This window comes from Lissotriton helveticus, chromosome 10 (genome assembly GCF_964261635.1).
Source record: "Lissotriton helveticus chromosome 10, aLisHel1.1, whole genome shotgun sequence".
NCBI lineage: Eukaryota > Metazoa > Chordata > Amphibia > Caudata > Salamandridae > Lissotriton > Lissotriton helveticus.
In genome coordinates this window covers 1113851104-1113878517 of record NC_136071.1, presented here as the reverse complement: position 1 = coordinate 1113878517, position 27414 = coordinate 1113851104, and the positions used below count along the sequence as shown (strand labels likewise).

General features: G+C 43.7%; 1 protein-coding gene across 7 annotated transcripts in view; it reads left to right on the top strand.

Annotated features, from left to right (window-relative positions):
• ATP2C1 (ATPase secretory pathway Ca2+ transporting 1) overlaps positions 1-27414 on the top strand; it is a 912406-nt gene that overhangs the window by 295136 nt on the left and 589856 nt on the right. For 5 of the 7 annotated variants that reach the window (XM_078663878.1, XM_078663881.1, XM_078663880.1 and 2 more), the window contains exons 2-4: positions 6872-6982; positions 21071-21187; positions 23271-23360. In XM_078663878.1, the coding sequence (XP_078520004.1) occupies positions 6872-6982; positions 21071-21187; positions 23271-23360 (318 nt within the window). Of the gene's footprint in view, positions 1-6749; positions 6983-21070; positions 21188-23270; positions 23361-27414 lie in introns of all 7 variants that reach the window. The other 2 variants (XM_078663883.1, XM_078663884.1) reach the window with 2 other exon arrangements.

Here is a 27414-nt window from a genome sequence, read left to right as displayed (position 1 = left end):
TATCTCTCTCTCTCCCTCGGTTCCTTTTCGCCAGAATTTGCAGCGATCTCTCGCCGGTTCGTAAATCCCCGCGGCAGAACCACGCCGCATTTAAATCCACTACCAATTCCCCCAGCTGGGAGAAAAACGGGACGAACTCGCGTTTGTCTTCACTTATGTGCTTTTTTATTTAATCCTCACAGCATGGAGTTTCTCATGCGGGCAAGTACAAATTACGCGTTTCGGGATAGCATATCCCTTGTTCACAATCAATTTGGCTCCAGGCTCTCAGTCTCAATATAGTGAGTCACATTATTACATCATTTCCTGTTTGATATTATTTTAGCCCTCGGCCTTCTGGATGATGTAGTTTTTTGCAATTTTTTAATACTTTTTTTTATCTGTCTGCATAGCCTATGTCCTTCTGCTGCAACTGCCCTTTCCAACGCTGTATTGTGTGTTGTGATTGGTGCTGTGGTTACTGAGATTACCCGCCTCAAAGGTTTGGGCTCTCTCTTTATAATATTAGTATGGATATTTACATATATAAAACATTTTCTTTTAAAAGGCAGGCAGGCAGACCGTGACTTCTTTTGAAGTCACGGTCTGCCTGTCAGCAGTGTCCTTCGCATTCCGGCGCTCTGTTGGTGGACTGCCTGTAAGCCCATACCTGAGCAAATTCCATCCGCTTTCGCAGGCACCAGAACAGCAGGCAGCCACTTGATAGGACGGGGCTCCTTTATGTGTCCTCTGCCTGACACAAATATATGAATCCACCCTCCAACGACGTGAAAGGAAGCAGCCACAAGCAGGGAAAGTTCAGGTGAGGCTTTTAATTGGAACTGGACAGCATAGGTATAATGCATTTCGGTTTTTACTCCTTCCTCAGACACCTCTTGCTGCCGCGTCTCATGTTTGAGTGGCCCAGTTCAAATGTCCGTTATTATATATATATTTTATATATATTTAATTTTTTAATTTCCCTTTACACCCTAAAAACGAATCCCACCCTAGTCCCTTTTAATATCCCTGCACCCCATAATCGTAACCCACCCATACTCCTTTAATTACCCCAGCACCCTTAACCGCATCCATGTGGTGCATTTTCCCGCTGTGCGCTGGAAAATTCAAAAACCCACTTTACATGACGAGCTCACCTTGTCATGAGTGTATCAGAGGTACACCTCATGACGAGCTGAGCTCGTCATGAGCGTCGAAGGGGTTAAACACTAACCCATCCTGACCCTAAAATACCCCTGTAACCCAAACCTAGCCCGTAACCCTAAAAATACCCCTGTACCCCTTAACCCAAACCTAGCCCTGGACCCTAAAAATACCCCCTGTACACCAAAACAGAAACCTAGCCCTGAACCCAGAAAATACCCCTGTACCCCAAAACCGAAACCTAGCCCTGAATCCTAAAAATGTCCCTGTACTCCAAAACCCAAACCTAGCACTGAACCCTAAAAATACCCCTGAACCCCAAAACCCAAACCTAGATCTGAACCCTAAAAATACCCCTGTACCTCAAAACCCAAACCTAGCCCTGAACCCTAAAAATACCCCTGTACCCCATAACCCAAACCCACCCTTGAAATACCCCTGAACCCCTAAAACATATACCCCAACACCCCCAAACTAAAACCATATACTTACCTTAAACCTAAATATTAAAAACATATGCTTTTACCATTCATGCTTTTACAATGAATTCCGTTGTAAAAGCATGTGTGGTAAAAGCTTATAAGATGTAATGGCATGCGTTAAAATAGTATTGCAGAGTAATGGTACTTTCGTTGTAATGGTATGTGGAGTGAAGGTATGCGGAATTAAAGTTGCGTTGTAAAGGTGTTTTACCCTCAGATACACGTCACTGTTAGTGAGAAAACAAGGGCTCGTCCAGCTGGAGTCTCTAATATTTGGACAGAAAGGGGACCATTCCGGTCGTCTTTTGAAGACTCGCCCTAGTTCTTGGGCATCAACTGTCCCCTCCAGACTCAGTGAGCGTCACTTGTATAACCCAACAATTTACCTACCTTATTAAGAAGACGTTGTTTCCTAATGGCGTCCAGTTTCTCCCTCTTAAGGTAGCGTCTTAGCCAGGGTGACCGGATCTTGAGAACTAAAAACCGGGACTTTTTGGAAAAAGAGAAGGACTACAATTTTTCATCCACTGAATGGCGCAGAATGAAAGCTCTCATTAACTTAGGATCACAGAAGATTCATTAAGAAAATAAATAAAATGTAATTTCTACAAGCAACATCATACCTAATATTAAATCGCTTACATATAACAGCTGCTAACTAGCACAGCTTAAGAACAACCAACAAAGTGTCTCACTGTTTTCAGTCGACCCCCTCTACAAACCGGGACAGGAGCCAAAATTACCGAAATCTGCGGGACAGCGGGTGAAAACCTGTGACTGTCAGGGCACACCCGGGACGTCTGGTCACCCTACTCTTAGCACCCTGCTGACAGGCAACCTCTGCCACCCGACGGTTCCTTCCCCTCACCCTCATTCACATTTTGCACGTTGGCTCTTCCCACCAACGCTTATTCTCGCCCTCTGTCGCTTCTGCCCTCTGCAGGATCAGGCTCTGCCTAGATTTATATAATTTACCCTCCTAATCTGCCAGTCACCTGGAAGCTTCAAAACAAATATGTTTGTTGCCTGCCATGACTCTTTCAGCGCCTTACAACTTCAACACACTAGCTATTTTTGATTGAAATATGATTTTATGATGCAGCTATTTAAATCTATACCAATGCACACTTTCTTCTGTTGGACAGCTGCAACCTATTGTAGCTGCTATTTGCTGCTCTGTTTCAGTACCATCCATTACCTCTGTTTTCCGCTACACATGTTCCGCTACACATGTTGTGTACACTTGAAGCCATTGCAAGTGGTTATTCTGACTCTACATCTCACTGAAGCCAATTTCAAATGGAGTATGCCTTACAAAACAATGCATAAGATAAATAGCAGTTACCCTCGAGAAAAGCAAACACAGGGAGATGGTGGACGGAGTGCTGAAACTGATCAGACACTCACACCCAGTCACAGATCTGGGTTGAATCCATCATCGTTCTTTACCTCACGTTGCCACCCCAGTTCAGCCACCGCTATATGCAAATCAGTCTTGACCCTGTGCCTCATGGGAACAGTCCAGCCCGACCTGCGAAGCCATGTCTTCCCTTAACCGGAAACAAGCATCCTGGGACCGGTTTTGGGGTAACACCCCTCATCAGCCAGGCTAGCTTGAATCCAGTGGTAAAGTGAGCCAGGGACCTACGTCTGCGCATACCCTGCCAACTTACGGCGAACAAAGCAAACACAAGGAGATGATGCATGGAGTGCTGAAACTTTTCAGACACGCACCCCTACTCACCCCCAAGTGAGCTAAAGAATGATGATGGATTCAACCCAGATCTGTGACTGCAGGTGAGTGCCTGAAAAGTTTCAGCACTCCGTCCACCATCTCCCTGTGTTTGCTCCTTTCTTGAGAAACCAACACCTGCTCCCCCGTTCAGAAAAACATTGTTTCCTAGCTTCCTTGCCTATTGAAAACCTTTCAACACATTGTTTAAAGACGTTCAACCTTAAATCCCCCATTTCTTCTGCAACTCACTCCACTTATACCGCTCTCTTACAAGTGTCCAACTTCCTCATCAAAGTTCATCATATCCTCTTTTTACCCTATTCTTCCTCCGCCTTTGAGCCTTTCAGTCATCGCACCATGCTGCACATTCTTTTCTCTGAACTTCAGCCTTACCACTTGACTAGTTCTCTTCCTGTTGCCTTATTGACCTTTTCTGTTTCCAGGAGCTCCTTGCACTCCTTCTGTACCCTGCTACTGGGTGGTGTCCTCTAAGACTCGTACAGGGTTGGGGGTGGGGGCCTCTACTGTTTTCTAACAAACCAAGGCCTTTGACACAATTTCCGCTTTTTAGGTCGATCTGTTGTCCAGCGAAGCCTCTATTGTTAGCGACTTGCTCTGGAAGTGGGACAGGGGATGGGCAAGTCAGCCTCCTGCAAACTCTTGCTCGCACGAACACACACACGCAGACGCACACACACTCACACACCCTCTCACCTCGCTCTTGTCGTTGCGCTGGTGTCATCTCTGCATCACCTGGCACACGCGGGGCTTCCTTCACTCAAGGGAGGGCCCCGCACGTGCATCTGCGGCCCTCCTTACGTCTGCAACCACCGTGGGGCTCTCTTTCAGGCATGGGAGCCCCGTGTCACCACTGCTCCTCTCGGCCATGGGCTCAGGCTACCCGCAGAAGGCGGAAGTTCCGCCCCACTACAGGCGTGATGCTGCCGAACTTCCGCTTTTCGGGCCGGCTCTTGTTTATTTTACTACTTGTTTTAGCCTTGTCCGTATGTTCAGTCCCAAATTATCCCACTGACTTCAGTGAGGTACGCTTTGTAAGGATTTGAGCCCCCTCTTTTTTTTTTTGTTTTTTCTTCGTGTTTTTAACTGCCTGCCCGAAGAGGGACTTCGAACCCAGTAAACAGCTGATTGGAATCGAAAGTGTGTGGCTGTCCTGGGAGCTTCAGAGGTGCCCGCCTCAAACCAGAGTGGGTCATCCGCTTTTCTCGTTCAAAAGCGGCGCCTGCGACCAGCTGGTAAGTTACACACTGGCACATTTGGGGGATGAAAGCGAGCAGCTTCGCTTGAGTATGCTCTTTTTTCCTGGCCATTAAACAATTGAAAATAGTCCAAGAATACAATTTCTCCACAAAAATGTGAGGACAGAAGACAGAGCTTTCCACTGTCTGAATCCGGATATCCCATGAATCTGACAGGTTGGCAGGGCCAGAGCCTCAGGGCGAGGGGCATGGCTGGCCTGCACCTAGATGACAGGTGGTACAGTGACGCAGTTCCAGAGAGGGGATGACAGCATTCGGGTGGCCACGACCTCACCCCATCACCCAAGAAGAGACCTGCAGAACTCACCGGCCATAATCACCAGGATGGGTCGTGGAAGGCGGAGTTTATTTGGAGAGCTCCCAGCCCTCACACATAGTGCCCGTCGTAGCCTAGATCTAGAAATAAGCAGCCGCGTGTCACTCAAGGCCTACAGACCACGCTGCTTGAGTGTTCAAACAGGACTCACAAGTAAGGTAAGTGCACAGTCACAAAGGGGCTGTTTCACTCTATGTAATATTTTCAATGTCTTTCTCTAAACCTATGTATATAAACTACTTTTTGCTATTTTGAACATATAATTTTGTATCCAGTATCCTAACATTTTATAGTGCCAGTGTGGATATGGTGAGAGACCTGGCTTCTCTGTGGGCTGATCTGTTCTTGGATTTTCGTCACAATAAAATACACTGAACATAATCTTCACAAAAGTTATTTACAAAAGTTTAAGCTATTGCCATTACAAATTACAATAACAATTATTTAAGTATTAATTATTTAATAAAATTAAAAGCCATTGTTATTTGTAATATCAATACATCTAAGTCACGTAAATACAAAACATGTTGCATTACAAATGCTATAGATGTCACATTTGCAAAAGTATTTAATTTCGCTATTTCCAAAACCAACACATAAATAAACAATTTGTCATTTACAATACCAATCGCTCAAACTTTCCTAATGCGAGACCTATTGCATTGCAAATGCTTGTTCTTTTTTTAGTTGTCTTCTAGAACTTCTCAACAATAGGATCAGTTTGTAAAATGTTAGCTTTGGTTAACAATTTAAAGGTAAAATGAATGCAGAGGAGTCCGTCCCAGCAAATGTGCAGTTACATATCCGATCACCTGAAATAGCCCCTTTCTCAGCAGCGTACTGTTCACACTGTCGAGAGATTGCAGCTTCTCCCTATAAAGGGACGACCTTTTACCTCCCATAAGGCTTGTGAGAGATGTCTGGGGCTATACAAGTAGAGGAAGAGATGTAAACAGGAGGCACCACATTCTAATTGCATAACTCCATTTCTGTTAACATTCCCCTCCAATCACTGAACAAGGAGATGTGGTTGGCAGGATATGACGTAACGGACATGGTTGAGGTCCACAGAGAGAGCAGGCTTGGTGGTTCAGCAGTGAAGAGGATGGAGCGGTCACATGTTTCCAGATGACATTTTTTTCAGTTTTTTTATAAGTGTGTGTATACATATGGTAAAATAATGAACATACTACTGCAAGTAATGTCCTTAAATCAATAGCATATGCAATTTTTCCTCTCTAAAATTATTTTTCTACAGAAGTATTTTTGTATCATTTTAACCGGTAACCATTTTTTCTTTCTGTACATTAGCCTCTATACTGAATTTTTGTGCAAGGAATTTCTGTTGTGATGATAGTGATATAATAGAAACGTTTTTTTACAGCCACATTAAAAAAAAATAGATTTGTTAATTTTTTTTAACTTGGCACATGGAAATTATCAAGCATTCTATTAATCATCGAAAATGAGAAACTAATCGTGCCAAACGTGTTTCTCTTCATGCAGTTATTGTTTCTAAATCATGTCAAGTAATCAAACGGTAAGTTCTCAGTAGGGACAGATCCAATCAAACGGTAAGTTCTCAGTAGGGACAGATCCTGTTTTAGAAACACTGAGCCATTGACTCCACCGTCCCATGTTTTGATAACGACTCCTTTTTGGTCATTTGAAACAGAGAGGCAGAGAATTTCAAGTGCCTACCTGCTACCTTCCAGGATGCAGTCCCACTAGAGCATGGTGCTACTTTTGTTGGGATAAGGTCAATGGTTCTGTCATCAACATATTAACGAGTTTAGGTTGGGAGTAAAGTTTCTTGTACTTTCAGTTTAACTGTGCTTGCTTAAAATGTCCAAAGGTTTGACAGATGCCAGCACTTTTCGTCTTTAGTCTAAGTCGTTTCTTTTTTTTTATTCTTTAGGTTTCCAGATTCGGACACCTACCTTATGATGCTGTTGAGACAATGGTTCCTGTATTGAAGTCTAAAAAAGCAAGTGAATTACCAGTTAGTGAAGTGGTGAGCATTCTTCAGGTGAGTGAAAAATACAGTCGAATTATGTGCTAGAAATGGTAACATATCTATAATTTATTTTGTAAAGTGTGGTCTTCGCTTTTACTTAAATATGTAATTGAAACAACCATTATTTTGTTCTGAGGATCTCTTAGCTGTACCTCATGTCTTTCCCACAAGGTGTTCTCCATTGATTGCTACCACTCATACTGGTGCTTAGGTCAACATGCTTTTCTAAGGTGTCATAACGCAAAATCTAATTGTCAATAGATCGATTTTTAAGGGTTTAGTACAGAGCTTGCTTCATTCTGGATTGGTGGTCTCCTGCCGCTCAAGTGTAGTATTTGTTTACTCTCTTTGCATGGTGATAGGGTCTGAAGTGCAGGTGAGGCAGTGGTATGAGCAGGCGACACAAATGGCAGAGTTTGAATCTGTCCGTTATCTCTGATGGATACCTCTACTTGCAGATTCCTCATCTCTAGAACAAACCTCAAGTGTCAGACTAGATTTGGAAAACTTCAAAGCCTCAATGCCGCCAGAAGGGGACTCTTGACTTAGTTGGCGCCGGAAGTAACATCAGGCTAGGCTCCAGGGTCTTTTTTGACATTTTTATTGTAATTCCTTTATTGCTTGATTATAAAAAATCATTGCAATTAAAGCAACAATAAAATCATGAATAAAAACAAATCCCTTATTTACCAATTATTATACAACTCTACCCACATTAAAAGAAGGTTGTTTCTGTGGTTACATGCAGCACTAGAATGTTAAAAATTCTATCACAGTTGTTAAAAATTCATAAATCAAATAACATGATAGTCGAGTTCCCAGGTATGTGCAATAAAAACTAAAGACATTGTATGACATGGTGTAAATAGCTATTCTCCAGTATTGAATCTTTCATAGATTCATATGCTTGTATCTTCCCCGTCGTCTTGATGGGAGTCTCGCGGTAATTAGAAAAGAAGTACCATTGAAGTACATAGTCAACCAAAAGGGAAAGAAAAACTTTTACATTTGTCATCATCTTTATGTAGGTCCAAACTTCAACCAATCTGAGACTAGCCATAGACCTCATCTCGCCATTCAGAGCCATCAGACCTCAGATTTCTAACTAACTGCACGTCGTGTGTGAGTCTCCCTGAGTTCTGCTCAGTTTGTCAGTGAGTGAACCTTTGACCCTTCTTGAATTCACCTCAAGGTATTGTGTTCTACCTTCTTTACTTTAAGGATGCTTGAGGGTTCTAAGAAGAGGCTTTTCAGGCCCTGTAGATCATATGGAAGGGCAAGCTTTTTTCTGAAGATCCACATAAGGACTGCCTTTATTGCCTCTATCCTAAGCATACAGCCAATGACTGTAAATATTGTAGAACCTTGTAAGCAAAGACACTAAAAGATAGAGAGGCCAGGTTATTATTATGGCTCCAGAAACAGAAATCTAAATCAGAATCTGGATCTGATGTCGAAGAAAGCCCTGGGCCATCCTCACTTGAGAGAAAGCGTAAAAATGAGGGCTTAAAAGCTGATTTAAGGAAATTAAAGGCAGAAAAATCCTCCTCTGCCGAAAAGACAGCCATTAAGCCAAAAGATTAAGGCCTGAAGAAATCATCTGCTGCCTCTCTGCCTGTCTCAAACAGGCCTCGTCGACGAAGAAAACACGTACACGTCGTCGAGAACTCTTTTAAATCACCGACTTCTGTGGCGATGACTACTTCGTCACTGTGCTCGTCGACTGTCGTTGCCACGGCCGTCGATGAGCACAGTGACAGCGATTTCATTGTCGATGGCTTCGTACACTGTCGAAGATCATGTCAGTAACTTTGTCGTGTCTGTGACTTCGTCGACAGGAACCACGGTGCAGTCAACGGCCCTGTCGATGGGCGAACCGTCGACGGCGGTGTTCAAATCACCTTCTCAGCCAGTATCGACGACGATTACTATCAAAAGTGTTACGTTTTTGTATCAGTTGGTGGATACAAAAAATCTGCATTTAGTCACAAAATCACCGGGATTGTCACCATTACCTAAAGTCTCACCATTGCTTCCTTCTCACCTTCTTAATACGGAGGAGTCAGGGAACGAAAGTCTTTTTGGTCCCGCTTGCAGTCCCTTGCAACTCTGAGTCAAATGCCGGGAAACTAATGAGGAAGAGGAAGTGCAAGGACAATCAGAATATATCGAGGGAGATTATTCATTTTCAGGGCGTTCTCAGGCCTAACGTTATGACTCTTTTTCAGGTGCACTATCCTTATGAGACTTATGAAGAACGACAGAAGGTTCTGAGAGATTCCATGCTGGTCCCACTCTCCTTGGTCACTGACCTTAGACATATGGTAAACGACTGTTATGAAAGATTTCCAGACACTCATGCTCTGGTTCCATTGACACCTGGCAGTCCAGGTATGCAAGTTGCTCTGCCTTCACCAGTAGTTACTCCACCGCCTGTGGCACAGTTTGAGGAACAGGCTCCTCTGTGTATAACAATACAGGATGATTGCATCGAAAGTGAAGCATACAATCAACCAGAAGAAGGTGAGCTCACTCAAGATCCGGAACTTCTTGGCCAAGAATGGGAGGATTATGTGACTCCATCCTCACAGTCGCCTTCCCCACTCCCGGTTGTTTCCCCCACGGGAGATATCGGGGCTTTCATGAAGTGTTTGAGGGAGCTTCTAAAAGGTTTGATTTGCCCCTGCGTGTGGTGCAAACCAAATGTTTTCTTTTCGATTTTAAAGATGCCGTGAAGAAATCAGTTAAATCCATTCCGATTGTGGGCTACATTTGAAGTGAGGGTTCGAAGATAATGAAGAACCCAGCGTCTGTTCCTGAGGTGTTGCCGAGGATGGAGATGAAATTCAAGGCGCCTGATTCTGCATGTTTAATTGACCATCCTCGCCCACGTTCAGTGATAATGGAGGCTGCTCAGAGGCGTTCCAGGAATCCTCAATCTCCTTGTTTGGTGCCTCCAGACAAGAAAGGCAAACGCTTGGACAGGATTGCAAGTGATTCACTACTATCGCGGTTACAGCCATCAAGGCCTCTAACGCCGTAGTAATCTTGGGGAGGTATGACCGTTAGTTATGGTCAGACCCGCCTCCTCTTCTCGAATTCTAGCCTGATGATAAAAAGAGAAAAGTGAAAGATCTTTTGCAGGAGGGTGCTAAAGCGTCTTCGGAGGGGATTGACTCCGCAATGGCTCTATCTTCTATTGCTTTCAGACAAATGGCAGGTGCCGCAGTCCTTCGTAGACCGGGCTGGGTTAGGGCGACATCTTTCCGCCCCGAAGTCCAATCGAAAGTGTTTGACATGCCCTTCGATGGGGAAAGTTACAGGATTCCTCAAGACGTCAGTGACTTTTATCTCACGCCAGCCACCACATTTCGATCTCCACACCTTTTCTCATCGGCTCTCTCCATTTCTAAATCAATGGCAAACCATCACGAAGGACAAATGGGTGCTGGACATCATACAACACTTTCACACCTTGGAATTTGTCCGCAAACCTCCTCGAACTCCGCCTCCAAGAAAAATGCATCCCCTGCAATTGCCATCACTACGACAAGAAATTTCGACTCTACTAAAGAAAGGGGTGAAAGGAAGAGTGCCTTTTGGACAACGAGAGAAATGCTTTTACTCCAAATTCTTCTTAATAAAGAAAAAATGTGGGAAATGGAGGCAGGTCAAGGACCTCAGGCAGCTAAACAAATACATCAAAAAACAATTGTTTAGAATGTTAACCCTTCAAGAGATTCTTTTATTAATAAACAAGGGAGATTTTCTAGTGTCCCTCGATCTCTTGGACACGTACCTTCACATTCCCATTCATGCAAAGCATCGCCAATTTCTAAGATTCGAGGTGGCTAGGGATCACTACCAGTTCAAAATCTTGCCATTCAGCCTTCGTTCAGTGCCTAGAGTGTTCATGAAATGTATGGCTCCCGTAGCTGCTTTTCAGGGACACCAGGCTTACCTCTACCTGGACAACTGGCTAGTGAAGGGTGCTACATTTCACTCTACCAGAAAATTTAGATTTTTCACAGCCTGCTGGGCAGAAAATCTGGATTTTATTAAGGACACGGAGGCTAAGATTATGCAAATCTCCTTTATTGCGTAGCTCACAGCAGCAACAATGAGAGATCTAGAACTTGAATGAACATTCCAATAGAGAGGATATAGTCCATGAACACACAGTAGACTTCCTTCTTTGTAAGCGAACAAGATAACTTAAGGAATAACTTAGAAGACTCAGAATCCAACGTAAAACCATAGAGAATTCCTCCGAGTCTTCTTTTGAAGAAATTAATCTGAAAAAGAAGAGCAAGAAGGTAATAAACATTCCCAGGGTGGGAATAAAAGAGGTGGGATAATCTTAGCCTCCGTGTCCTTAATAAAATCCAGATTTTCTGCCCAGCAGGCTGTGAAAAATCTAAATTTTATGGCACGACACGGAGGCCAACATTATGCAAGTTCAAAGTGTGTTCAAAACATTATCAATGACATTTGAAACAGGTTTAAAGTAACATCTTTTAAAGATACATTCGTTTGACCAGTCAGCAGCCCTAAGGATATCCTGGAGGCTGCCGCCCAAAATAAAAGCTTTTGAAGCTGAAGCACCTCTGAGGGAGTGAGCTCCGAAAATTGAAGTATCAATAGCAGCTTCTTTCATGACATCTTTAACCCATCTAGCCAAGGTGGGAGAGGAAACCGCTCTATGAGGGAACCTGTGGGAAATGATTAATTGGTCTACAGAACCCCTTAGACCTAAGGTCCTTTTCTCGTATTCCAAAAGGCATCGTACCACACACAAGATCTCATTTTGAGGGGAAAAAGGGATAGAAGACAGAGGTTGACATAGTTTTAGTCCGTCTTTTAATGAAAAAGCAAACACCCTCAGGTTGAAAAGCTCTATTAGAGACATCTAAGGCCTTAACATCTGAGGTACGTCTGAAGGAGACAAGGCACAGTAAAACAGTTAATTTAAAAGACAATTTCTTCAAAGAGAGAGAAGAGTTGTCGCCCCAAGAGGATAGAAGTCTGAGGACATCTCTCACGTCCCAGAGAGCGGAATATTTTGGTAGAGGAGGATTCAAAACACGCATACTCCTCATAAGTTTTTTGGTCAGAAGATTCTGGCCTACCGAAGAACCATCTAGCAAGCAGTGACCTGCAGCGATAGCTGATCTATAAACGTTAACGGTCCGATAGACCAGACCCGAAGCGAAGATTTCAGTTAAGAAATTAAGTACTTGAACTATATCCGCTGAAACGGGATCGTAACCCCGTCGAAGGCACCAGCAAACCCATTTGTGCCAGGCCAATCTATATGCTTTCCTGGTACCGGGGGCCCATGATTCTGACATGAGCCTGAAAGCGCCTTCTGAAAGTCCAGGGATCTGCCACTGTCTCCTGAAATCTTCCAGGCCATCAGACACAGGGTGCCCTGAAGAAGAAGTGGATGGCATTCCACGTGAGGTCCTACCAATAGGTCTTTGAAAACGGGAATGAGGATTGGGAAATCCACGCTCATTTCCAGCAGGATGGGGAACCACGCTTGGGAACTCCAGAGGGGAGTTATTACTACTATGGACTCTTTGTTCCTCCGGACTTGAATGATGAGGCGAGGAAGCACGGCAAAAGGTGGGAATGCATAGGGTCTCAGACCAAGCCAGTTCTGAAAAAAGGCGTCTATTCCCAAGGCCAGAGGGTCCGGTCTCCAGCTGAAGAATTTTGGCAACTGAGTATTGAGACGGTCCGCAAAAAGGTCTATCCCGAAGGGACCCCACCGAGATTGGATTGCAAGAAAAATTTTCCTGTCTAGTCTCCAGTTGCTTGAATCTACATAGTTCCTGGAGAACCAGTCTGCTACCCCATTGTTCAACCCCGGAATATGTTCGGCAATGACCGAAATGCCTTTGTTGAGGCAATAGGCCCAAAAGTTCTTGGCTAGGTCCGAGAGGCCCTTGGAATGAGAGCCGCCCATTTTGTTCACGTATCTCACAGTGGATACATTGTCCATGCGAAGCATGACCAAGCATTTCATCTGATCCTTGGTAAAACTCTGGATAGCAAAGGATCCCGCCAGAAGTTCCAGGCAGTTGATATGTAGATCCTTCTCCTGTGGGGTCCAAAGTCCCCCGGTCGAGCAGTCGCCGCAAGTCGCGCCCCAACCCTCCAGGCTCGCATCTGAGTGAATGACTAAGTCTGGTTCTTCTCCAAAGATTGCTCTGCCGTTCCAGGCTTCTGCATTTTTCAACCACCATATGATCTCTTTCTTGGAGTCTGTGTCCAGGGAGACCATTTGAGAGTAGGATGGATTTAATCTGAGGGCTTTGGCTTTGAGCCTCTGAAGCGCCCGATAATGAAGAGGACCTGGATAGATTGCTTGGATAGTTGAGGAGAGTAGACCCAATATCCTTGCTAGGGTCCTTAGTGGAAAGGAGCGGATCTTTAGCACTTTCCTCAACTCTTTCCTGAGTTTCCTGAGTTTGTCGCCAGGAAGTTTCAGCTCGGCTTGGAGAGTATTTACTGAAAAGCCCAGGAACTGAGTGACTTGGGTTGGAGAAGTGGAGGATTTTTTCGTGTTTATCACGAACCCTAAATGTTCCAGAAGATTTATGGCAAGGGTAGTGTGTTGAGAAGCGACCTTTTTGGATTCGGCCATTATCAAGATGTCGTCGAGATAAAGGATCAGTCTGACCCCTTTGTTCCCTAGCCAAGCTGCTATGGGGCGAAAAACCTTGGTGAAACACCATGGGGCCGAAGAAAGACCGAAGGGAAGGCTGCAAAACTGCCAAAGTTTGCCCTCCCAGAAGAATTGAAGACATTTTTGATGAGGGGGCCAGATTGGAATAGTCAGATATGCGTCTTTGAGATCTAGGCGAGTAAGCCAGTCGCCTTTCCTCAAAACATCCCTGAGAAGATGGATTCCCTCCATTTTGAAATGTCGGAAGACCACCCACTGGTTCAAATCTTTGAGATTTATGACCGGTCTCATTTTCTTGTCTTTTTTCTCTACCAGGAAGACATTGCTGATAAAGCCGATCTCTTTTCCCTGCCGGATTGCACCCTTGGAAAAAAGGTCTTTTACTTCCTGGGAAACTAAGGCAGAGTCTTTTTGTGAGAAACGTATTTCTTGGGGAAGTTTCTTCTGGACGGGAAAGCCGAGGAATTCTATTTTGTATCATCTGACGGTGTCTAGCACCCAAGGATCCTGACTTACTACGGTCCAATTCCCAGAGAAGAGGGCTAGTCTCCCGCCCACCTTTATAGGGGTATCTGAAGGGTCTTTGGGAGATCTTACCGGTAGAGAAGGGTCTCGTCTTCCTTTCGCCTCTGAATCCTCTTCCTCTGGATCGTTGTCTTTGGGGAAAGAAGGATGATGACTGGAAGCCATAACCGGACTGAAAGGACCTTCCTCCTCGTCCTCCAAAGGGTCTTGTCGAGCCATTTCCACGGCCGGGGAATCGACCCCGCGTCCTCCCGGCCCGGGAAAAAACTCCTCTGTTGTTGAAAACCCTTTTAATATCTTTCTGAGATTTTTGGATGGAGTTAAAAACTCCCACATATTTGGCCATATCCCTAATCAATTCTTCTCCGAAGAGGAGACCTTGGGAGGAAGCGCCGCCTTCTTTGTTAGATAGCTCAGCTAGTTTAGGGTCAATCTTGAGAAGCACGCTCTTACGTCTTTCATTAGAAAGAGCAGTGTTCGCGTTGCCCAGGAGGCATATAGCCCTTTGCGCCCACTGTCGCAGTTCTTTCGGGTCAATGGGGGAATCGGAAACATAAGCTCCTTCGGCCATTTCAAACATTTTGGTCAGGGGGCCTGTAATATCCAGCAGTCTGTCTTGGCAGGACTGGAGTCCTCTGTCAAGCCCCCTCCTCGGGTCTTTCCCCGTCTTGGCAATGAATGCCACTACTTTACTGTCTAGTTCGGGGGTCATGGCTATTTTGTCGGGGAGGGAGGGGCGGGGGCATTCGGACCTGAGGCGAGCCCTGACCTCCTTTGGTATTTCTTTGCGGAGCCAAAAGGACAGGTATTCGCCAATATGTTGGGATGGGGTCCACTCTGGGGAGAGTGGATGTTTGATGAGGAGCGGGTCGAAAATATGTTCCCCAAAGGGGTCAAGTATCCCCATTTTTGAGCCCGAGGCCCCTGATGCCTCACCAGATAAGTTTCTGATTTCGCCTTCCTCTTCATCGGAGTTAAACTCTGAGGAGCAAGACAGATCAATTTCGTCTTCAGCTCCATCGTCGCTATCAATGGGGATAGGAAGGCTAGGGCCTCTGAGTTGCCCATCCAGCGTGCCCGAGGCACCAGCATTGTCACCGCCAGAGCGTGAATCAGAAAGCATAGGCTTAGCGCTTCTGGGTTTTTTAACAATTTGGGGCGGATTAGAAGTGGACTCTTTTTCTCTGGCTTGTTGAAGCCTCGGTAGGATCCCCTTGGGTCCTCTTAGGTGGCCAGCCTGATTTTGCCAGGGTTTCCAATTTTTTGTTAATGGTGTCCTCAAGGGATCCCATTACCTTATCTAGCGTTTTGTTAATAAGGCCTTCCAATTTATCCTCCATAGAGGAGGGAGAAGGGTCTGAAGACATGGTGATAAGCTGAGATCAGAAAGGTAGTTAGCAATGGGAATCAACTGAAAAAGGAAGAATGTTGGGAACAAAATGGATGTAATGTAGTCATAACAACAGGAGTAAAGGTAAGGGTATTTCCTCTAACCATTTGAGTAAAGCTTGTGAGTCCTTTGTCGATTTTGTGTAAATTATGCCCTTAGTCCTTTCTCAGTGTTTATAATCACTGTTTCCTTGTTTTATTTTATTTATTTTAATTTATTTAAGTCAGTAGGCTGTCGAGAGGATGTGGGGCCCGATAGCGTCAACGAGGCCGGGAAAGACGGGTAAGTTTAAATAAAAGGGAGGTATTCGTTTGGGAAAGGCCTCGTGCGTGAGCGAGGCTCATTTCCCCGTCCTTGAAGTCATAGCGGTCTCCATGGCAACGCGGCGCGGCCCCGAGTCGAAGCGAGGACGCCGCGGCGCCGCCATGGACACGCGTGTGAGCCGAGAGCACGGGGCCGGTGTTCAAAAGACGCCGGTCCCGTGCGTAGTGCCGATGCGTGCAAGTCAGGAGCACGGGGCCGGTGTTCAAAAGACGCCGGTCCCGTGCAAAAAGTACCAAACAGTTGCGATGCCAATCCAAACGGTGCAGGCACCGCAAACGGAGCGCCAGTCAGGGGTAGGGGGAGAGCGAGGGTCCGAAGGCGCAGGCCCGTAGGGAAGGGAGGAAACCGCTCTGCCTTAAGGAGCCGAGAAGGTAGAGAAAGAGAGGGAGCGGGCGGGGGGAAAAAGACACAGTGCGCCGCTTCCTCAGAGCAGGGGTTAGAAGCGAAAGAAAGCTTCAAGAGACCACGGCGAAAAGATCGAGGCAGCACATTTAGAGGGGCACAAGGTTGCCCAGTTTAAAGCAGAAGATAGATAAAAGGAAAAAATCGGCTGCTGATTAAAGGGAGGGTGGGAAGAAACACACTCAATACAGCCTCCCTCAACCCAATCCAATAGGCATAAAAGAGCACAGGCAAGTACAGTGCGAGAGAGCAAAAGTAAGGCACTTATCTTGTGAGCAGCAGCAACAAAGAAGGAAGTCTACTGTGTGTTTATGGACTATATCCTCTCTATTGGAATGTTCATTTAAGTTCTAGATCTCTCATTGTTGCTGCTGTGAGCTACGCAATAAAGGAGATTTGCATAATTTTGGCCTCCGTGTCGTGCCATAAAATCTACGCAGGCTTGTCAGCGGCTCTTCAAAGACTCTGGGGTTACAACTCAATGTGTAGAAGTCCTGCTTAATTTCAAACCAGAAGCGTGTTTTTCTAGGAGCGCTCCTAAACACAAAGTTAATAAAGGCATATGCCACTTCAGAACGGAAGCTCAAAATAATGTGCTTACATCCGTTCTGCGCGCAAAAGAGTCCACTTCTGTGAGAATGCAAGTCATTGCTGGGGATGCTGTCATCATGAAGCCTGTTGATTCCAAATTGCCGTCCACAAGGGCTCTCCAGGACCAGTTAGACATGCAATGGGTGCAGGCGCATGGCTCATTCGAGGACATCATCCCTCTCTCTGACGATAAAACAGTCTGTCATGGTGGGAAAAAGAAGTCAATATCTCTCCAGGCTTCTTGTTCTAACCAGCACAGCCTCATTATATTATGACAATGGACGCTTAATTGAACGGCTGGGGGGGCGCATCACCAGGAATTGCAAAAACATGGAAAATGGTCCCGTCAGGAAACTTGTTCACACATCAATCTTCTGGATCTAAGGGCAGTTTTTCTGGGGTTGCAGGCCTTTCTTCCCAGAATCCAGGGACCCTCCTTTCTAGTAAGAACAGACAATACTACAACAATGTTCCGTCTTGCCAAACAGGGGGGGTACCAGGTCTCTCACTTTAGCAGATCAAGCCCAGGAAATGTGGAAGGGGCTCATTCATCACAACATAACATTGCAAATAGAGAATGTCCAGGGCATGGACAATGATTGGGCGGATTTTCTAAGCAGAACCAAATCCCGATGTCTCGAATGGGAGTTAGATGTAATCCAGGTGAAAAGAGTCTTCAAACTGTGGGGCACTCCAAAACTGGATCTTTTTGCAACAGAAAACAACAAGAAATGCGAGAAGTTGGCCAGCAGGTTCCCTCAGAGGAACTCTTGGGGGAAACGCGATGCAGATGCTATAGACGGGGACTTTTGCCTATGCGTTCCCGCCATTTTCTCTCATCCCGAGAGTGTTGAACAAGATGAAGAAAGAACCATGCCATATGATTCTTATAGCTGCGGCATGGCCTTGTCAGTTTTAGTACACAGAGCTTCTCCTGTGCACGATATCTCCGCACATCCGCTTCCCTCCACTGCCAAATCTACTCTCCATGAACAACTGTGAAATTGTTCATTCTCAAATAAAGTCTCCAAGTTTGTCAGCTTAGAACCTCATGACCATAAATTTACAAATTTAAACATCACTCCTGATTGCAGGTGTGTTCTTCAACGAGCCAGAGCTCCTTCCACCAACAAGTCAGATTTTGCAAAATAGAAGAGATTTTGCCATTGGTGCGAGGAGAAGGAACTCCATCCTTTGCTATCAACTCCGGAAGAGGTTTTGCCTTACTTACTTCACTTAGCTAAATCAAAATTCTCTCACTCGTCAATCAAGGTGCACTTGGCAGCAATTTCCAGGTTTCGCAGAAAACCAGGTGAACTTTCTTTGTGGTCAACATGAATTGTCAAGGTGTTTAGGAAAGGTATCTTCAGGGTTTTCCCACCCTTAAAGCGCCCTGCAGTTCTGTGGGAATTAAACACAGTGCTAGCTCAACTGATGAAATCGCCTTTCGAGACCATTCATAAGACTGATTTAAAATGTTTCTTGGAAAACGGCTCTCCTTTTAGCCCTCACGTCGGCTAGAAGAATCAGTGAAATTCAGGCTTTCATGATTGCTGCGCCTTTCCTTCAATTCAGACAGGATAAACTTTTGTTGAGAACAAATCCTCCATTCATTCCCAAAGTTCCAACTTCATTTCACTTGAATGGACCAGTTGTGCTTTCCACCTATTTTGGGAACCCTTCACCCTCGGTAATAGGGGATTGCACTCTTTGGATGTGAAGCGCTGCATCAAGTTCTACATACATAGAACAAAGACTTTTAGGAAGTCTGATCAATTATTTGTGTCCTTTACTTCACCACGGAAGGGTCAAGCCCTTTCAAGGAGCAATATTGCACGTTGGATTTCCTCTGCAATTATTTTCTGCCATAACAAGGGTGGAAAGCCTTTGTCTGCAAAAGTGTCTGCGCACTCCACGAGGAAGATGGCAGCCTCTACAGCTTTGTTTGCTGGTGTGTCGCTTCCGGACATTTGTAGAGTGGCAACATGGTCCAATGTGCATACATTCACTAAGCATTACTGCTTGGACTCGGCATGGAAAGCTGACACTGCAGTGGGTCAAGCTGTTCTGACACATCTGTTTGCTTAAGGTACAGTCGTTCATAGCTATCAATTCAATTTGATTGGTATATTTGGTCGTTAGTTTATTTACTAGTTTATGATTTTCTTGGAATCATGATGCATATGTATATGTACCTAGAATCAAACTAAGAAAATTATACTGCTAACTACTCTGATACAAGCATGTGAATCTATGAAAGATTCAGTACTCGAGAAAAAACAAGTTACTTACATGTACACAATCTGGCTTCTGAAGTCATAGAGTTTAGTTAACTGAACCTTCCACCAGACTTCATGAATCAGGGAGTCCAGAAGGCCTACCACAAGAGCCTGTTACGCAGCTAAATGGAAACACTATCTATTGCAATAACAATCACATCAACACTCTTGATGCTTCCATACAAAGCATCATCTGCTATCTGTTATACTTGCAGCAGTCAGGATTGGCTTACACCTCCATCCGGCTACATCTTGCTGCAATAGCTGCGTATCTACAAAATAGGCAACATTTATCGCTTTTCAGAGTGCCCGTCTACAGCTGTATATGCCAAGAACAGATGTTTACTTGGTAAGTAACATTATCCGTTCGAGGCATGTGAGCTGTAGATCACATGCTTTACATAGACTATATAGCAGCATTCTCCCAAAGCGGTGGCTAAGCTTTAGCTACTGGAATTGTCTGAAATAGTCGTTTAAGTACTGCTTGGCCCACATTAGCTTGTTGTCTTGCTATCACATCTACACAATAGTGTTTGGTGAATGTGTGCGGTGTAGACCATGTTGCAGCTTTGCAAATGTCAACTATGGGGATGTTCCCTAAGAAAGCCATAGTAGCCCTAACTTAAGAGTGGAATACGCTCTAGGGGGTATAGTTGGAATTCTTTTTGGTTTTGCATAACAAGTTTGAATGCATTTAGCAATCCATCTTGCAATACCTGATTTGGAGATAGGATTGCCCTTGTGTGGTGGCGCAAAAGCAACAAAAAGTTGTTTGGTTTTACAAAATGATTTTGTTCTTTCGATGCAATATAAAAGTGCTCTTCTGACATCTAAGGTGTGTAGAGCTCGTTGTGCAACATAATCGGGTAATTCTACCGACTGATTTATGTGAAATGCAGATACTACCTTAGGTAGAACATTTGGGTTTGTACGAAGAACCACTTTGGGCCAGATGTATCAAAGGGATTTACCCATTCTATGTCTATGGGAAAAATGTGTTCGTACATATGGCCCTTAGTCTCTGTGCATTTGGAAAAAAGGTTATTGTATGGTAAATTGTAAATTGATACTTGTATAGCGCACTACTCACCCGCAAGGGTCTCAAGGCGCTTGTACGAATACCGCTGTGGAACTCAGCCTGGCTTTCCCTGTGAGGTGTCCACTCCTGGGTACCCCAAGGTGGAGGCAGGCATCCTTAGCGTTGTGGGGGCCGTTGTGGAGATTAAGCAAGCTATTGCCCAGAGTTACAGAGTGGGACTCCATGATTGGAATAGGTACCGAGGCGAGAATTATCAGGTCCGTGGAATTTTGAGCTCAAGACCCGCCGAGGCAGGGAATTGAACCCTGGTCCCGGGCTAGACCTCTGCATCAGGGTCTGCCGCTCTAACCATTGAGCCACACTTCTCTGCCTGTAGTTCACCCACTCTCCTCAGTGAAGGGATTGCAATGAGGAAAGCGGTTTTCCAAGAGAGAAACTGTGGCTCGCATTTATACATGGGTTCAAAGGGTGGCACCATTAATCTTGTGAGAACTATGTAAAGATCCCACACTGTGGCAGGTGGGAACCTTGGTGGTATTGTTGAGTCAAATTATTTAACTTGTTATTTTGGGTATGGCTCTGCATCCTCCTATTTGGAAGTAATACTCACATTGTGACTCAAAAATGACACTAAATGTTTGAGCATTTTATTAAGACTGAGCATTTCACTGTTTACCATGTGCTCTGTGCATCACTAAATTGCTCCACTTGTTCTTGTCTTCACCTCTCGCTCATTTTCAGTTTGAAAGAAGGGTGTCTTATCTACAGAACATATTCACTTATTACGTTGTCCGTTCGTTCCTTTTACAGCCCACGTATGTTAATTATTTGTACATATTCTTACATTCTCATACAGGCTGATCCACAGAGTGGTTTAACCGCTTCAGAGATTTGTCATAGACGAACATTTCACGGCTGGAATGAGTTTGACATCAGTGAAGATGAGCCGTTGTGGAAAAAGTATATCTCCCAGGTGAGCTGTGCTATGTGTTATTCAAATTTATACTACCGTCGGTTGTCTGTGCTTGTGTGTGAGTGAGGAGGGTTATAAGAGGTTAATTGGCATAGATCATTAAGTATGACTTCACTCATACCGGCTATGAAAAAAGGTACAATAATATATTAGAAAAGCATATTAATGAAAGTATGGAGTTATTCAAAAATTAGTGCAGCGGTTGATTTTAATTCTTTAATAATCTCGATGACTGCTCAATCAGTCAAATAAACATTTTGGGTTTGCTCCTCTAAACCATCAGCTTTCCACGATATGCCTCCTCAAGCCAGTCAACTCTTGGCTTATCCCAGTGGAGTAGACATCTGTCACCTAATGCTATTGAAAGTTTCAGTGTAAAGCTCTTTCATTCCAGTGCTTGCACTGAACTACATGAGTTGGCTACTTTACAACTATAGCCCTCTTTGTCCACTCCTGCCAGCTCCCTCTCCCATATCTTGCTCTACTGTGCTAATGTTGTATGTCAGCACATTATACCCAGGCCTCTTGAATTTGCCAATTCTTGCTTTAAGTTAAGTTATGTTTGAATTTGGACACCTTCTCAGTGCACAAAAAGAACTTGCACCATGGATCGATTGTCAAGCCATGCAGATAGTCTACCTTACTCTACTCTGTAGTCCTTGATAGGATTAGATGATGTACAACTAATTAAAAACCAAATAGAAAGGCATTCAAGTATATCTCTCCAGGACAGTTGGTGTAATCTATTAAACTCTGAAGGCAAACGCCTCTCAAAGCAGATGATGTAGAAAATACATTGATCAGATATTGCTTTTACAAGTCATCCTGATTCTTACAATCCAAACTACATCAATTTGTATGCTGTTTAAAATTGCGATGGCTTCCATGCTTATGCCTTTCTTACTTTTTTCTAATGACTTGAGTTCTCCAAAGAACAAGCACAAATGAGCAAACTTAAAGGTTCTAGCCCCAGCATAGTTTCAAACGTTTTTTAACTGTAGGCTATAAGTAAGGTCAGCAAGACCCATACAGTTTTAGAACAGAAAGGCTGTGGTCCTTGTAGCTCAACTTTATTTCTGAATCAATATTTTTTACCAGGCACATCTACAACCGATTTCGTTCTATCATCTTCACCCCCGAGTTCTATTGAAAAAACCCAAAAAAACTAAGTAGGTGTGTTAGGTAGAGGGGGTGTTTTCATGTGTTGAAATTTTAAATATGGTTCGGTTGAGTGGAATAGGTCATGTGCTGTAGAACCAGTGTATTTGTCTTTTGTGGTCTGATAAAGTGAAAGCAAACCTTTTCACAGCAAATCAATAACAGAGAAAGCAGTTTTCATTTTGATTAGTTTATTGTGATGGAATATATCCAAGAGTCTTTAGCAGAAGTAGTCCACATTCAGGGATCATGATCTATGGAGGTCCCCTTTCCTTTTATTGTCTTTAATTCACTGGTAAAAAAATAGCAAGTTGACACTCGGTTTTATGCGCGTTACACAGAAAAGTAAAGTGGAGCTTTAACATTAGTAATACCATGTTTGCCAGTGTTGTCCAATAGATGCTCTTAAGTTGCTCCCAGCCTTCACCGTCCCAGAAGAGTACAATTGCATATAACTTTCTAATAGGAGAAACCTTTTTACGAACTGAGAGAATAAGACAATCCTGGTTGTACATATGTACCATTGTCTTATGTCAGCAGGTGTCTTGCTTCCTTTTATTTGGGCTAAACTTGAATATACATGTCGGGCTACTGGATAGATGAGGAAGCTGAAAGAATACTTAACATGCTGGTCCAAAAACGTTTGGTTAGATCCCATGTAACTGCATCCAATTTGTGTGAGATCTGTGAATTCATTAGGTGCTTCCACAATAGGAAGGCAACTGAGTAATTACATGCACATTTAAAAACATTTTCACAATCCCCGATTGGACAAAAACAGGACATATAAAGAGCCAAGAGTTAAGGGATAAATGGTTAAGCGGTAAATTCTGTTTTTTAGATTAATAATCAATGTTGGTATGATGCCTTCATAAGCTGCTGTTAAGCTTACATAGAATTGCTAATTTTATCTCTCTATTTTCAGTTTAAAAACCCCCTCCTTATGCTTCTTCTCGCTTCTGCAGTCATCAGTGTTTTAATGCATCAAATTGATGATGCCATCAGTATCACTGTGGTAAGCTATTTGTCTTTTTAATTGAGAACGTATAAAGACATATTGTTATGCACTTTTGTCTACATATCCACAAAATTGTTAGGTTTACATAGGTCTGAGTTGCCTTTTTTCATATAACAACCTTATGCCCCATGTTTCTGTATTTACATTTACCTATTAGACATCGGTCCCAATTCACAAAGAGTTTTCTGTGTTTTACTCTAGAAGTATGTTTGCTTATACCTAAATTCCAAGAGTAAGCTAAAACTACTCCTTTCTTTCTCATAGCATTAAATAGTAAGCCAAGAAAACACGAAGAGTAAGTAATTAAAAAATATTTGTGAGTCTGGCTACAAGTTGTAAAATGTATACCATCCTGCAATGGAAAATAGGAATTGCTCCCATTCTGAGAAACCAGGAAATAGTGGAGCTCCACAGAAGATGTGACAGTCTAACTGGCATGCTGCATTTGCTTGTTTATATGAGGAGGTTGCAGGGTGCATAGTGCTGCCTTTTAACTAAGCTTGGTTTACAAATTGAAAGCCTCCACATGTTAACGGTGTCCTAGAAAACTCGCAGATCTGGTCATTGAAAAGGTAGCAACTCACCTCGGGTACCTTTGTGGAAGTATTTCCAAGGGATTTCCAATTCTGTAAAGCTGTGTTTGACCTCTGGTGGAGTGTAGGTTCATGTATCTGCTGCTTAGGTGCAAAGAGGTCAGAGCGAAAGGGCTAATGAAGCTCAAAGTCTTAGTAAATCATTGACTGGGATTGTTGAGGTGGGCAATCGCTTTGCCTTACAGGACATTGGGTGCAGAACTCTCACTGCCAACACAGTTGTATAGAAAAGGTGACCAAAGGATTGAAAAAGGAAAACACTGAGGTTTTGTGGTATGACATCTGGGCAAGGACTTCAAGGTTATCAATATGTATATAGCATAGAGAAATGCATCCAGACTCCGATGCCGTTGGTATTGGTCTCCCTCCACATTAAGCTTAATTAATAGTTCATCCTAGAGCAGGTTAGAAAAGGTGTTCTGAAACAAGCTCTGTGTTACACATCTTCTGTTCTTGCCCAAAAGTGGAGTTGTTCAGGTAAGTGGCATTCGTACAAATCAGAGCACTAATTCGGATTCAGTTGCTAGGTGTCCCTTTGGTGGTAATTCTAGAGATGTGGGTAACTTCACAATTTATATCTTGGGTAAAACTAATTTGCTTCTCGGACAACTCTGCTTACTTTAGTTCAAGGATGGTTGTCACTGAATGTTCTTCGGTAAATGTTGGGTCGTTTAAAATTAGTCCTCTATAAGCCACTAAAACAGTGTGCTCAAGAATAATAAGAATATAATTTATTGATTTAAATAAATCTGGTCAACTTTAGGAGGGCCATCGTCAGTTTGGGCATGCTTGGGTTTGCTCTGCGTATTCGGCAGCTAATCAAGGTAGCTGATTTATTGGGCAAAAGTAATTAAAATGTTGTGAAGCGTTTTTTCTAACTTCAAGGCTGTAGTATCTCTTCTAAAGGTGCTAGTGGTCTTTTGCAGTGGGATTTCATTTGTGATTACCTGATTTTGCTCAGTTTGTCTGCACCAATAAATACTTTTTTTCATGCTAATTGTCCTTCAGATCCAGAGATGTATCGGACGCCAGCAAAAAATAACAATCCCTCTAACTTACTTTTGTGGAAATGAGCCTCTTATATGTACCCTGAAAAATCCATAAACCTCCCCTTATTAGTAGTAGCTTTTCATATGGAAATTCCACTGTCGAAATTCACGAGGGAGCAAATTGCATTTGTGAGGGTAAGGCTACACCATTCATGATTCTTTTAATGAGCAAAAGATTTTTTGAACAAATTTCGTTTGTTTGCGCACACAAGCTCAACTTGGTGATGAAAAACCTCAGGGTTCACCATAAATGTTCTAGACTCTCTATTTCAGGTTACACAGAATTTCGCCATATAAAGGTCTCCAGTTCTCTTGCCTGGCTCATAAGTAGGCTCATTAAAAATTGAAGCAGTGTAGACTGAACTTAAAGTGTCTGAGGTAACTACTAGGAATAGCTTTTTCTCAGTCATGAATGTCTCCATCAGTGTGCAGTAGTCACATTGGTCTCATTCTGTTCAGATGGAGCATCATGGCAAATTATAGACAGTCTATCCTTCTCTGTGCTACTGTAGCTTGCATTCTCTCCTATCGTCTGGAGACCAATGTTCTCTTCAGAGCCTTCTGGTTTGGTTTAAGGCCAGGAAATAGCAATAAAACTACCATCCTAAAGATAAAGGAAGAGCTGTGCGTGGCCTGTGATTAAGGTTATCAATGTGCCTTGATACTTGATCTTTGCCACATTCAATACCATTTATTATCGGGTACTCATTCACAAGTTGCCCTCTTCAATGGGCACTAGTCAAGCCGCAGTTGCATGGTTCACTTCTTTCATACACATTTCAAAATGGGCCCATTTCTTTTCCATTGCGGTGTACCCCAGGGCTTTAACCTTGTCCCTCCCCATCCTGTTTGTCGTCTACATGGTCGCCCGATACACATTCTTGCTTTCTAGAAGATAGAGTGCCATATATATTCAGATGATATCCAGCTTCACATAAAATTTGAGAATGACCCTGACAACTCTTCAAAAGCTCTCCCACCGTCTTTAATACATTTGTAGATGGATGCAACACTTCTGGCTGTGCCTTAAATTGTGAAAAAACTGAAATCTTGGTCTTCCTCCTTCCTTCCATGCCGGAAGGACCTGGTTCTCCTCCCTTCTCCTCTAAAACTAGAGCCCAATCTGGGTGTTAACTTCAGCTGTGAGTTATCTTTCTCCTCACAGATAAACAATGTCTTTAAATTAGCTTTTTTCCTCCTGTGACGGATAAAAGGGATTATCATTCATACATTTTTCCCAGTAACACTGCCCTGTTCCTTGCAATGGTACTGAGCCAGCTAGACTACAAAATGGTCTCTACAGAAGCAGTAGTAGTATAAGGCTTTATTTCGATAAAAACATATCTTAAAAGCATGGCATTATACAATAATTTAACATCACAAAAGATGATTGAATACACATATTGCAAATAGGATAAAAAATGCTGTACAAAAGAGATAAGACTGCATAAGCTTGGATATAAAATCACAAATTAAATATCACTGAGCCTTTTGGATCTGATGGACCAAGCCCATCTTAAGAATTTCAACAGTCCACATACATACAGTGACCGAGTATCTGACATCAAAATGCGCAATGCTACAGTGTGATGTCTAGTTCCCAGTTCTTTGCATAATGGTTTTAACCAACAATTCCTCTGTGATTTGTATGCCGGGCATGCAAACAAAATATGTGCAACGGATTCTACTCTGGACTCACAGATAGGGCAAAAGGGAGACGTTTGGAATAGAACTTTCCAGCGGGCAGTCAGTTCGCGGACTGGAAGAGTTCCAACCCTGAATCTAAAATACAAAGCCCTATCAACGGGCTTCAGAATAATATCACGGTAGGGTTCCCAGGATGGCACATCCTTGATCCTCAAGAAGTCATCTGTTCGTCTGGCAAGTTTGGGATCAGAGTTGTTTTTACTGGATACCCATCTCCAGTAAAGTTTCTTCTGAGCGGCTTAGGGGGGAGCAGATCTGGTTTCCCAGGCATCAGTAAGGCCCAACTCGCCAAGCAAGGATTTAACATCTTTGAGCCACTTAATTTTGTGCCAACCCGACTTAGACATTACTTCCGCCAGACCCTCGGCATACTTTGCTAGTTCTGACACACGCCATAGCCGAGCCCATAACAGGAGCGGTCGGACCTTTGCCAGGTCTTTAGCCGAGTGGCACCCTAGATCGAGTAGCAATGGTAAAATGGGGGGTGCTCTGTGGGAGTGCCATTAGATCCTTTTTTTTTTTTTTTTTTTTTTTTTTTTTAGTGTAAGACATTTATTCTGCAAGAAAGAGACAGAAGATTTACACTGCGTCACGCCAACAACCCGGAGGCAGGCCGCTATCAGGTGTACAAGGCACAAGAGTCAGTAAAATAGGCCGGGGTCCAGGACCTGGCCGGGTTTAGCACTTCCAGAGATATACACA